At 45.7% G+C, this 13,049-nt stretch overlaps 1 protein-coding gene across 2 annotated transcripts in view; it reads left to right on the top strand.

Moving 5' to 3' along the window:
* The window catches only part of LOC118795264 (serine/threonine-protein kinase STK11-like), a 32,526-nt gene that overhangs the window by 15,623 nt on the left and 3,854 nt on the right, over positions 1 to 13,049 (top strand). For both annotated transcript variants that reach the window (XM_036553632.1, XM_036553631.1), the window contains exons 8-9: positions 325 to 382; positions 5,659 to 5,855. In XM_036553632.1, coding sequence (XP_036409525.1) covers positions 325 to 382; positions 5,659 to 5,855 — 255 coding nt within the window. The remainder of the gene's footprint in view (positions 1 to 324; positions 383 to 5,658; positions 5,856 to 13,049) is intronic.

Here is a 13,049-nt window from a genome sequence, read left to right as displayed (position 1 = left end):
GGTCTCTCCTAGAGGCAGCGTTTCCATTAGAGGTGCTGGAGTCCTCTCTGGAGAACCTGTGTGGGAAAAACAGGGTGGCAAATGGAGAGGAAACTGGTGTTTGTTCACGTTTAACTCAGAGCTTTTACTTTGGCAGCTTCGCTCGCCGAGAGAAGTTGCTGTTGATGTGCTGAAGGTGTCCTCCAGTTACCATGATGGAAAGGCAGCCGTTGTTCAGAGAAACGTATAGAAAAGTACCACTGAATCATGTGACCCGAATTATTCCCCTCAAAATGTGCCTAACTGTTTTGTGATTTTTTTAAATTTTTTTTTTCTTCATTTTAGGCATGCTTGAATATGACCCAGTTAAGAGATTCTCAATACAACACATCAGACAGCACAAGTAAGTAATCTGGTGTTTCCTTCTTCTGTGATGGTGCAAAACAATTTGTTTCATGTTAAAATGGAGTTGACAGAAAAATACATATATTACACCCATTTGAAGCACCCAAGAGTCAGGGGCTGTACTTTTCATTTTGGGTCAGTGTGGAAGGAGCAGGAAGATAAAGAAAGTTGATGCATGGTCTGGTACACAAAAATGCAAAGCATGCTGTCTGTCTGTCTGCCTGTCTGTCTGTCTGCGTCTCTGTCTGCGTCTCTGTGTGTGTCTGTGTGTGTCTGCGTCTCTGTGTGTGTGTCTGTGTGTGTGTCTGTCTGCGTCTCTGTGTGTGTCTGTGTGTCTCTGTGTGTCTCTGTGTGTGTCTGTGTGTGTCTGTGTGTGTCTGTGTGTGTCTGTCTGCGTCTCTGTGTGTGTCTGTGTGTGTGTCTGTGTGTGTGTCTGTGTGTGTCTGTGTGTGTGTCTGTGTGTGTCTGTGTGTGTGTCTGTGTGTGTGTCTGTGTGTGTCTGTGTGTGTGTCTGTGTGTGTCTGTGTGTGTGTCTGTGTGTGTCTGTGTGTGTGTCTGTGTGTGAGATGCAGTGTGTCCTGTGACCTGATTGCACACTGGTTTGACGGCTTGATTTCATGAATTCCAGTGATTGTGAAAACGGGGGGGGAAAGCAAAATGGTGGTTTTGGTAATGGAAGGATGGCAGCCACACAGAAGCACTCAGCGAGCCCTTTTCTCACCTCCAGCTCGGTCAATGCCCTACGGCGTAACATTAAGCTTTTATGATATCTCCTTTTTTTTAGTGTTGTTTTTTATTGGTACTTGGCCTTGTACGCCCAGAGAGGTGTAAAGTGCATGTCGGCCTGTGTGACTCATGAAGGTGCATGTCTCAGAGGTGTCTGAAAGGTCGTTCTAACCTCAGTGTTCTAGAATCATGTGACAGTCGGGGAGGGGGGGGGGGGTCTCCCGAATGGTGAGAGTCTGCCCTCCAGTTGTGGTAGAAGGCACAGCATGCACCTCTAGGCTTTGAGTGTTTTGATACAGCGGACAGTTTGAATTATGGCCGTTGTACAGGCTTTTTTGTATCGGATCAGTGCTTACTCAGGGCATCTTGGGAAATTTCAGGGAGCGGTCTTGTGAGCATCTAGAGGTTGTGGGGAGAGCTCATCTATATTGCCCATGGTCTTCAGCTGCTGTGATCACATTATGGCTTGAGTGGTGCGGTGCCATTTAAGTACTTTCTTGCTGCTCCAGCCCCCTGCAAAAACAGCCATCCAGTGGAGAGATCTGCTGTGCTTGCGGATTCAGAGAGAGCAGATCAAACAAACTTAACAAAATGTCCATTTCTACATTAAATGTTGCAAGGCTGGAAACGCCACTCCCATTGCAGAGCGGTTTGAGCTGTTTCTGGTTTTACTACAAGCAGGCAGGTTAGTGGGAGGTTTACCTGTGTGCACCTCCCCCTCGCCTCACAGGGAGCTGCCGATCGCTCCCTCACAGTAGGTGAGGCAGAGGCCATGGCAGAACGTCTGTGGAATGGAATGAACTGCAGTGTCTGTTTCAACTCGGTGGGAGCGGCAGATTCTTGCAGGAACACCTGAACCCAACACAGGGGTCAAAGACAGCCTTCCACACGCTGGAATCAAGACGTGCTGGCAGCAGGGGGTTAAAGCTGTACCCTCTTAATTCTTCCAGATCTGAAACTGTCAATGAGTTATGCAGTAATACTCCTTTGAATGATTTGTGAACTTATTTTGATCATACTACTCTTTTGCACTGCTGTTGTTCTGTCTCATTGTATACAGGTGTCTCTGGGTAAGACTGACTGCTGACTGAAAGTCAGTGTTATGTATAAGCTTCCTCTGTGGAAGCCAGTTCTTCGTGGTGCACTAAAATCAGGACAACGGTTTCCAGGTAGTGGTGTCTTCAAGCGCTGAAAATTCTTGTACCAAGAACTGGGTTAATGGATAAGTACAGGATGCGTTACCGTCAGTAACAAGCAAAAAAAAATATTTTCAGTTTCTTTCCACTGTAGAGTTTAGTTTCTGCTGCTTTTCTTAATGCAAATCAAACTGAGAAGTGGCCAATCTGTCTTTTCAGTATGAACGAGCGCACATATGTAACTTTCAAAGTGAAATAATTCTCCCAGCTTGACAGCAGCATTAACATTTCAAATACTGTGAGGTCGGACTCCTCTGTATTTGATCTGGTCCTAAAATACAATAATGTGGAGCGGTGAGGAAAGACTGTCTACTGAACCCCAGACGAATAAGAGGAAAAATTGTCTCCTTAGCAGCGGTTACAAACTTTTATTATCATTTCTTTAAAACAGGCTTTCAGTCAAACGAGTGGCATTTCTCAGGGAAATTAGAGCATGTCTTATTAGATTGTAGGCAAATGTATTTTCCTCAGGAAGTTAAATGCTGTCTGTCTTCAGTGTTTTTTTTCCGGTGAGAGACACGGATATTTGAAGTATGCAGGGGACAGAAGTGACAGACTGAGGCCGCAGGCAGGCGGGATGTTCCGAAGACGTCAGCGTGTTGCACTGGGAGAAAAACGCTCAAAATACTTCTGTCTCTTTTTTTTTTTTTTGATTACCCTCCCCCTTAGCTTTTCCGTGAAAACTTTTTGCAGCCTTTCAGCACTCTGGTCTACACAAGCGGCGGTGAAATGCTTTCTGGTGAAAAATGCAAGCTGCCGTTACCGTGGTAACGGAAGACTGAAGCACGTCCGCCGCGCTGGTGTGACGATGCCCCAGCAGCTGACCAATCAGGCGGGGAAGGATGGGGGGGGAGTCACAGTTCTGTCATTCTCTCACCATGGACAGCTCAGCAGCTACAAATAGTCTCTCTTTTCAGCCCCGTAGAGGCTGTGGAAAACGAGAATAAAGTACAGTCTCTATTACACACACACACACACACACAGACATACCATCTACTGTAACTGTAACCATTGGTCACCCTAGTTCATCTATGACTCATTAAGAATGAGGGAGGGCAGAAATGTCTGCACTGAGACGGTGATACTTGAAGGAATCCTGTGTGTTTTTGGACTGTTATCATAGGCGTTTTTGTGTGTGGAAGAGCATGGAGAGGTCTTTCGGTCAGTGACTTGTTCACCTGAGTGGGTCTCGGACCCCCTTTGGTCAAGTCCGGTGTAGGACAGGTACTTCAAGCCTTTAACCCTTTACTTTCATTGCCCATAATTTCCAGTTATTCATTTGAATAAATTTGTACAAATCAGAAAGTTAGCTGGTGTGAGCTAGGTCAATTCTCAAATCGTAATATCTGGAGTAACTTGCACCTCTGGAAGCTTGCATGAAAGAGTGGTGTGTGATCAGCCTTTGTTTGGATCAAGAGCACATTTTTTTCCTTAAAGCTCAGCTGACTCGAGATTAAACCTGCCAGATTCTCCCTCTCTCTCTCTGAGTCTGAGCTGTCGGGAATTTAGGGGCGTTCCTGCACAGATTGGGAGACCATAGGGTGTAGGGGCATTTGTGTGGCTTTCTCTCTGCGTTTTCACACTTGCTCTCAGAAGATGCCATGTTTAACTTCAAAAGCAGCCGGTAGCATAGCCAATCGGGTGCCAGAAGTCCGTCCTGACCCCTTGCAAATTAAATTAATCAGTTTTGAATTTGTTATCTAGGGTAGAAGCAGAGATATTTTTTTAAGGCACACTTTTTCCAGGATAAATGTAGGAGTAAACTATTTGCCATTGCTTATTTAATGTCTTTCAGCCCTAGTACCTGTGTATGAGTGAGGTCAGCCTTATTAAACAGGAGCAGCCAGCTCATGTGCACACAGTCAGAAAGAGGTGCAGCTGACCTCCCAGCCCCACTGCACACTGGTCATCATGACCTCACTGAGCATACCCCCTGGGTACTGGGTGCTGGATTAACCTATCACATCCCAGGGACCGGCCTCATGTGACCCTGGATTGTGACCCTGCACTTGGCAAACCGTGTATCAGTGAGTGTACGTGCAGGGATGGCCGTGTCTCTGAGTGGTTAGGGAATCTTGCATGTAACCAGCAGGTTCAAATCCTGGCTGCCACAGTGCTCTTGTACCCTTCAGGCAGGCACTTAAGCTGATTTGCTTCAGTTAATATTTTTGTACATATACGTTCTGTAAATGTATGCTATGTTAAAAAGCATAGCCAGTGAATGTTCTGCAGATAAAGCGTCCTAATAAGCAAATAAATCATGCGTTTCTATTTAAAGGGAAAAAAGGACGAACAGCAACAGCTTGATGCTGTAACCTGTTTCACCTTCAGAGGTGGCACGTACCCCTGCAACTCTGAGCATGCTCGGACCGGTGAAACTATGCGTTCCGCTGCATGAATGTTTTTCCATCACCAAACCAGTGTACTGCTCTGTCAGAATTGTGTGAACAGTGCATTACGGGCCAGGGTTTAAATCACCTTGAATTATTCATGCCACGCGAGAGATGGGCCCACGGGGCCCGGCGGGCTGGTGAGGCCGGGTAAGGGAGATGAATACGGCCAAACGCCACAGGAATCTCCACGTTCTCGAAGTGACACGGCTCAGGGCGAGCTTCTGAGGGCCTGTTTAATTATGCATGAGTTATGTGAGATGATCTGCTGTCGTCGCAGCTTGTTGGAGAAACTCGGGGTGAAACGTGGGTGCTCCAGGTGCATCGGCCACCTCCGCCCTCATCTCTGGGGGGGGGGGGGGGGGGGAGGCGGGGGGGAGGCGGGGGGGATGCTGGGCAAAGGTGGGGGGCACTACCATACAGGAGCACACTTAATGGACCAGGAGAATGCAGTGACCGCAGGCGTTGGAGATTCAACCCTCTGTCCAAAACTACTGTGGGACGATTGTTTTTTTTTTTCCTTCCTCATCTGAGACCCTGCATTAATGTTGTACTACCAGTTAGGAGTAAAGCAGTTTGTAGTGACTCTAATTCGGATGAAGTCAAGTCTGTTATCTCAACAGACTCACTTCATAAAAATGCTCGACTTTTTTTTTAAAGAATCAAATGAGTGTCTTGAGTGCAGTGAAACCTCGACGAACCTTCTCATGACTGAGAACATGTTATCTCCCAGGAGCAGGTTCGAGATCTGCTAGTTCCTGTCACAAAAAGTGCTACTGCAGGTTATTTGTGTAATAAAGTGGAGTGTGTATCTATCCAGGTCAAACAGACTGTTAACTGAAATGTTCTGTGCCAGGATCTTTTGAACCATGTTCAATAAATTGCTAATACCACTTGATGACGGCAGCCTTGGTTGATGTCTGTTTTATTTATTTATTTATTTATGTTTTGCTCCTGTCCAGTTGGGTGCGCAAGAAACACCCCCCGTCTGAGCCCCCAGTCCCCATCCCACCCAGCGCCGACACCAGGGACCCCTGGCGCAGCATGACGGTGGTGCCTTACCTGGAGGACCTGCACGGCTACACCGAGGAGGACGACGACGACGAGCTTTTCGACGGAGAGGACGAAATCATCTACACTCAGGACTTCACAGTGCCAGGTAAGAACAGGCTATCATCCACACTAAGGGCTTCACAGTGCCAGGTAAAAACAGGCTATCATCCACACTAAGGGCTTCACAGTGCCAGGTAAGAACAGGCTATCATCCACACTAAGGGCTTCACAGTGCCAGGTAAGAACAGGCTGTCATCCACACTAAGGGCTTCACAGTGCCAGGTAAGAACAGGCTATCATCCACACTAAGGGCTTCACAGTGCCAGGTAAGAACAGGCTATCATCCACACTAAGGGCTTCACAGTGCCAGGTAAGAATATGATATCATCTACACGTAGGACTTAAGTGCAGGATAAAAGCTTAAAAAAGACAACAGATGCAGGCATGGGTGGATGCAGCCTGAATCCTTGCAGGGTGACAGGAAATGGTTTGCTAAGGGGCTGATGGGAGATGAAGTCCGGAGGGTATTAAACATGAGCCACAAGCCTTCACCTCCCATCATGCACTTCAACAGACTGTCTGTTGAATGCAGCTGCTTCTCCTGCCACCGGCGATGCGTCTGGGTGTTGTTCAGAGAAGATATGGTGTTGTTTGTTCAGCAGAACACAGCACAGTGCCTTTGACTTGAGTCATCACTCAGGTGCTGCATTCCGTGTTAGTTCTGATCGGCTGTAGAGGAACAACAGCCTTACGTAATCATCTTTATACAAGAAAAGTGTGCTTCCCCTTTAATGTGGTGACATACATTCAACCGTATTTGGTCTACTGATCCTTCATCTGCAGTCAAGAAGAGGAAATAAAGCTTTTGTGTGCAGTTCCTACCAGGCAAAAGGAAAAGCTTTTAAAAAGAGAGCTAAAAGCCTGAGGAGTTACATACAGAAAAGGCACCCAAGCCGTGTTATATAAGGCACCATTTGTGCTGACTCCTGTCTAGACACACCGTTTGTAATAACGGTGTGTTTCAGTGAAACACGAGAAGCTGTAACCTGGGGTAAGACTACAGGGAGGAGAAATCTTTTCTTTCTTTCTTCTCCGTTCTTATCGTCAAGGCCATGTCTGCCTTCTCAGGAGATGCGTTGGTGCGCTGGCTTTTTTAGGCCTAAATGGCAGGACAGTGAAGGTGCAGAGGACCTGTGTGTCTCCACCCTGGTCCAGGAGACCTGCCTCTCTGTGCTGATTTTGCATAGCAGCTGAGCTCTCGCTTAATTAGCTTTGACTGCGCTGCTAACTGCATGCTGATCTTTGACATCCCTTCTGCATTTAATCTCTTAGCAAAAAAAAAAAAATGCTGTCGGAGTTGTGGGCGCTAATTAAAAGTCGAAATTCACTTGTTTATCCGGCGTATTCTCGTCTCCCCTGTTAGCAAATTTGGTACAGGTCTCTCAGGTGAGCGAAGTTAGTTGCTCGATTACTTTATCTCTTTTGACCGATTAATAATAACTGTTGTTTAGTAATGTTGAGTACCCATCTGCATTTAAATTTAATATTTAAAAAGTAGTAATACTGCCAGTAAAGTAAAACTGCCAGCAAAATTGCTAATAGTTTTAGCTGTTAACCCTGGAACCATGTCACTGTCTGTTGATCTGGATCTTGTGATTGAATTGCCCAGTTTCTGACAGTAGAGGGAAACTGCTGTGGCAGACCAGCTTTTGTGACCGGAGACAGGAGGCAGGGAGATTGTTAGCCAGTCCTGTAGGATTCTCCTCCAGAACAGCCTTCTTAATTTTTTTCATTACATTACATTACTGGTATTTAGCAGACACTAAATCCTAAAACTTGCATGGGTCACCGTTTTTACATATTATCCGTTTATACAGCTGGATATTTACTGAGGCAATTCTGGGTTAAGTGCCTTGCCCGTGGGTACGGCAGCAGTGTCCCAGAAGGGAATCGAGTTAGCAGCGAGGCCTGCTTCTTACCATTATGCTACAGTGCCACTCTTCTTATGACCAAAGTTTCACTCAGACTGTCCACGTGGAGCTCAATGAAAGCCAGTCACAGTCTGCCACTTAGTTCCTTTCAGATGCTATTTACAGCACAGCTAACTTTCTGTATTGTCTAAGTTTCATCCCCTTATGTGGTTTTGCTTTTCTCCGTCCGCTGTGTTTTCAGGTCAGCAGTGAGGGTCAAAGCTGGGAAGACAGAGAAAGCGAGAGAGAGCTCTGCATGCTAAAGATGAGGAGAGGAAAAAAAGGAGGAGAGAGGCAGAGAGAGGGAGAGAAGGAGGAAGGCCACAGGAGTACCCTCGTGCACAGTCACAGAGAACGTGTGTTATTTGCTGCGTTTTGAAAAGAAGGAAATGCGGTTGCTTGAGTTTGTTATGAGTAGTAGTCTTAATAATAAAGCAAGGTGCATTCTTTTGAAAGAACAGTGGTGCGGAAGTGCTTTCAGATGCAGTCGAGACGTACCTTATTGATGAAGTGAAGCAATATTTAGTTTGGTTTAGTAACCATTGCTTTTGTATCAACACGCCACTCTAACGGCATGAGGAAACCGGAAATAAAGAGATGGGTAGTGATGGGTGGCAGTGAAGATGGGTCAACCGTTTCCAGTTCCAATGGAGAAAGGGCGATAAATACGTTTGATGACAGATCTACAGGAAAACAGTCCCTAGCCTTTATTAATGAATCTCTGGATACTGGCACTGGGAAGGTGGCTTCCTTCAGCAATGTGCTGACCCAGTGTGTGTAGTTTATCCCTGACAGCAGGCCAGGGGTAAGGCAGCCCAGTAAGAGCAGCCTGGCGCCTAGCACCTCAGCGCCTGGGTGGCGCTTCTTTCCTCAGGAAATTGCATTGTGTCCATTACAAATCAGAGAGTTTGAACTAACACCTTTCTTACGTCTGTGTCACTCCCTGCCCATTGCAGATAAGATTCGAGCTGGCAGATCCTCTGAGAGGACGGCATTAGGTTTAAGTGTTTTCAGTCGGAACTTCAATGTACTGTCCTGGGTAGTTGCTTATACAGTGTATTGTGGTAAGATGGCACGCCGTCCTTCGCCACTCGGGCACTTCCGTCGTTGGTGTGTTCGAGTGAGAGCTCTATGAGCAGCTCTACAGTTTTACACAGTCAGTTACAGGTGAGAGCTCCTATGACACACAGCTACTCTGGCTCAAAGGTTCATGTATATCAGTAAGATACACAATACTAGACCAATTTGTAGAATGATGTTGCATTTGAATGAAACAAATCAAAATCAAAAAAAGCTATAATTAAAGAGGCAGCCAGCGCTGAGAAAATGTGGAGTAAGTTGAGGTGAAAGGCTTATGAGAGGTTGCAGTTACGTAAGAGTCGCTGAACTGAAGACTTTAAATGAGATCTGAATGGAAAGGAAATTCGTGAGCAGGACAAGCTTCCGTGTTGTTAAAGAGGTGCATTTTCTTGGAAGAAGGAAGTAAGAGACAGAGCAGTGCTTGTGCTGGCAGGTGATCCATTTCAGCACTGGAGATACTGACCAAAGAAGAGCCTTCGGGAGGTGGGAGAGTCTACCTGTAGATCATTTCTGGGAAACCTCTGAAACGCTCTGAAATCACGAGATCAGATTAGAGCCCCTTTGCGCTGGGAGGCAGCCTTTCGAACATGCACTGCAAATTTCATTTTCAAAATGAGTCCTTTCTGTAAGCGTCTGGTTTACCTTTCACATGCATGCACAGATGTGCACCACACCGATTGATCTGGCAACCGAATGGCAGAATTGAGACGCAAAATAAACACCTGCCGTGTTTACAGGTAAAATGATGTGATGTGGTGTTCCTTTTCATTGTGGAGACTGTGTTCCAGAACAGCAGTAATACTGTTTATTAATGATGTCATAACTACGCTGGAGTGTTCAGTCATTTGTGTTGTATCCTTTTTTGGCTTTAAATAGCATCACTGTTTTTTTTTTTTTTATCCAGTAACTGATTTGTAGTGATCATTAGTAGGCGCAAAACAACCACAATTGGAAATAAAAATGACAGAATAAACTAATTGATTTTCTTTAGGGAAGAAGGAAGCAGTCAAAGATTCCAAATGCTATTACATCCAGTTCCATTTTCCAAAGGTGGAGAATGAGGTCTGTGTGTGTGTGTGTGTGCGCTCGCACATGTGTGTGAGAGAGAGTGAGTGTCCGTGTGTGTATGTGTGTGAGTGAGTGAATGGAATGGTGTAAAATGTAATGATCATTATAAAATTCCCGGCTGCTAGGTGATGTGCCATACAGCATAGGTTTTAGTCCAGGAATCCAAAAAAAGATTTAAATGCATTCCAAACACAAATTCGATTCACATGCTTGATGATCTCAATAGCATTGATAGTATTGTCTTATTTACTGTAATATTACAACCTTTTCTTATGCATATCCTGCATATCTTATAACTTTACAAAACAGTGGTTAACTTTGAAAAGGTAGGTCTTTCCATAGTGCCTACCCTGTGATACGTTGCTAATGAAGCACCAGACGGTAAGAAACAATCTCTTACAGCTTTTGCTCAGGGCAGTCCAGAAGGATTTTAGTCCAGCTGGTTTTCTAGCACTCTTTAAATACTCACACTCATAGAACTGTGGCAGGAAGGTGCAGGGGGAAAAAATCAAGACCATGATTTGCTGAATCAGGTGGTCAAGTTCCTGTCTGGAATGAAAACCTGCAGACTGTGCAGGTCCCTCCAGGACCAAGGTTGAATGGAAAGGGTTTAGTTTAGTCATTCATGTAACTTTTGTATTTTATGAAACTGACCCTCTCATTGCTCTCCATCAGCATTGAAGTCGTAGTACCTTTGTGCAATGGGCTGTGTGCTCACGTGAAACAACGTCGATGGAGAATTTCAAGACAACAGCTCATGTCTCATACATGTCTCACTTACATCTCATCCCCACAGACCTGTCTTACCTCCACCTGGCAGGCTTGTATTGGTTTATAATTTGATATGGCGTATAATGTGGAGGAATTATTACCTATTGCTTCCGAGAGGTGTTCTTAGCTGAGGGCCGGCCCTCCCCTCTCCCGACTGCCGCTGATGTAAGCGAACGGCGGGCAGATCTGAGCTGTCAGTGTCACCCAGTGGGAGGGAGCGGATGCGTTTGGGCCGCGCAGTCTTCCTGTGTGTAGGATGCCGATCTCTGAAAGGCGCCAAGCGGTGTGTTCATGGCGTAGATGTGCGGTTTGTTGCGCAGTGAAGAGTTTGTCATTTTCCAATCTGTTTTGCTGGTCTGAAGCAGTGCCTTCTAACGCCCACGGACTCACAGGACAACAACTGTTGTCAGATAATGCTTTTTTTTTTTCTTTTTTCGGGAGGGGTCCCCCTAAGCGGCCGGCGTGTTTGCGTCTGTGCCTTGCGTGGGGCAAATGAGTCACACAAGCGCATCCACTGGAAACCGCTTTGTCTTCTGAGGAAATTTAATTCCCCCGGCTTTTTTTTTTTTGTTTGTTTGTTTGTTTTTATCATTTCAGGGGAGGCGTTAAAAAAAAAAAAATTAATAAATAAAGATGAATGGCTGTGTAATTTCTACCCAACTGTTTCCTCAGTCGGACAGGGAGGTGATCTATTGATTGCTATTTTGAAAAAAATATGAATGCTAACCTTTCAGGGTTTTTTTACCCCCTCTATTGTTAGCTGCAGAGCTATTTGTTTATAGCCCCATGCTGGGACTTAATAGTATTATAATGTCACCTCCACATGGGAGCACCGAGCTGCTCTTTCAGAAATAGCATTGTTTCATTCTTCTACATATAAACGGTGCTCAGAAAACAAGCCTTGACATTGCGGATCATATACAGTGGAGAGAAGAAGGAAATGGGTTTTATGCTGTTAATCTTTTGCCTGTTGCCTCAGATGCCTAGCCGAATTGGTGCTGAGAGAATCATGTCCTTTTCAAATACAGGCGGTGTACGTAAATGCTCTAAACATGTTCTTCTGTAGAGGCGAAGCTGCACAGGTAGAGGACTTTAGAATACGTGTTAGAAGCCTAATAAATGTGTTGGTGATAATTACGGTCTTTGACTTAAGGCGGCCCCGTCCCCAATGCGATGTTCCTGCTCTGGACCCCTCCTCCAGTCTGTGCTTTGCAAACTCGCAGAGTTTAAATATCTTAGTTATTGCAGCCTCACAGCACCACCTTACAGTGCACCCACAACACACGTATACACACACACACACCACATACACACTCACTCACATACACACGTATACACACACACACACCACATACACACACACACCACATACACACTCACTCACATACACACATGTGCACACACACACACACCACATACACACACACACACAGTCACTCACTCACTCTCACACACTCACATACACACACACACACACCACATACACACACTCTGTCACTCACTCACATACACACACACACCACATACACACTCACTCACATACACACGTGTGCACACACACACACACACGCACACGCAAAATTCCCGTTTCAAACCGTTTTCTGGAATACAATCTTTTCCACCGCTCACTCCAGAGTGTTTCTAATCACAGATTTAGAGGCTGGGGTGTGTCTAAGTGGCCCTGACGACCGCGTGAGTCATCCTGCTGCAGTCAGCTGGGTTTGCGCTCTGACTGCGAGCATCTTCCTCTCCACTCTGCCCCCTGCTCTCTGGCTCTTACTCCCTAATTTTACTGCCTGGGGGGGGTGTTTGTGTCGGAAGAGATTCAGCATAGGCCTCGTGGAGGTGAGGACGCCTACAATCAAGGCTGTTTTCAATAACAATACGTGTGCCTGTCTTTAAATACGGAAGGTCTTGTCGAGGTGTGAATTGTGCCTTATGTTGCTTTTTGAGTACAAACATAAGCACCCCCTCTGTTCGATTCATATATCTCTGTGATAGCTGCTGCCAGTTACTTACATTTCCACAGAGTCAGTATAATGACAGCTGGTCAGAGCCAGGATGTGGCACTACAGATATTCTATTTACTGACCAGATATTTAGCTCTGTGTACTTCTCTTTGAGAGCAGTCGCTGCCATTGTTGAAGCACAAGTGGTGAAGTGCTCCTTATGAATATTCATGAGTGGGTGTGGTTAAAGACCGCTTCCATAACTAGCACAGCAATGCAGACAGCAGCAATGAGCCTTGGGCACGTTCGCCTGATGCTGATGTTTTAAGTAAATGTGTTTTTTTTTTCCAGCCATATCGATTCACCGGTATCATGACTCATCTGCTCGGTAGCCACTGAAAATGGCATTCTAAAGCAGGAGGATGTACGCGTTCGGAGAATCAGGCTCAAATCAAGATTAGC

This window comes from Megalops cyprinoides, chromosome 20 (genome assembly GCF_013368585.1).
Source record: "Megalops cyprinoides isolate fMegCyp1 chromosome 20, fMegCyp1.pri, whole genome shotgun sequence".
Classification (NCBI taxonomy): domain Eukaryota; kingdom Metazoa; phylum Chordata; class Actinopteri; order Elopiformes; family Megalopidae; genus Megalops; species Megalops cyprinoides.
Note: the sequence above shows the minus strand (reverse complement) of the source record. Positions and strands in the feature narration are given on the sequence as shown.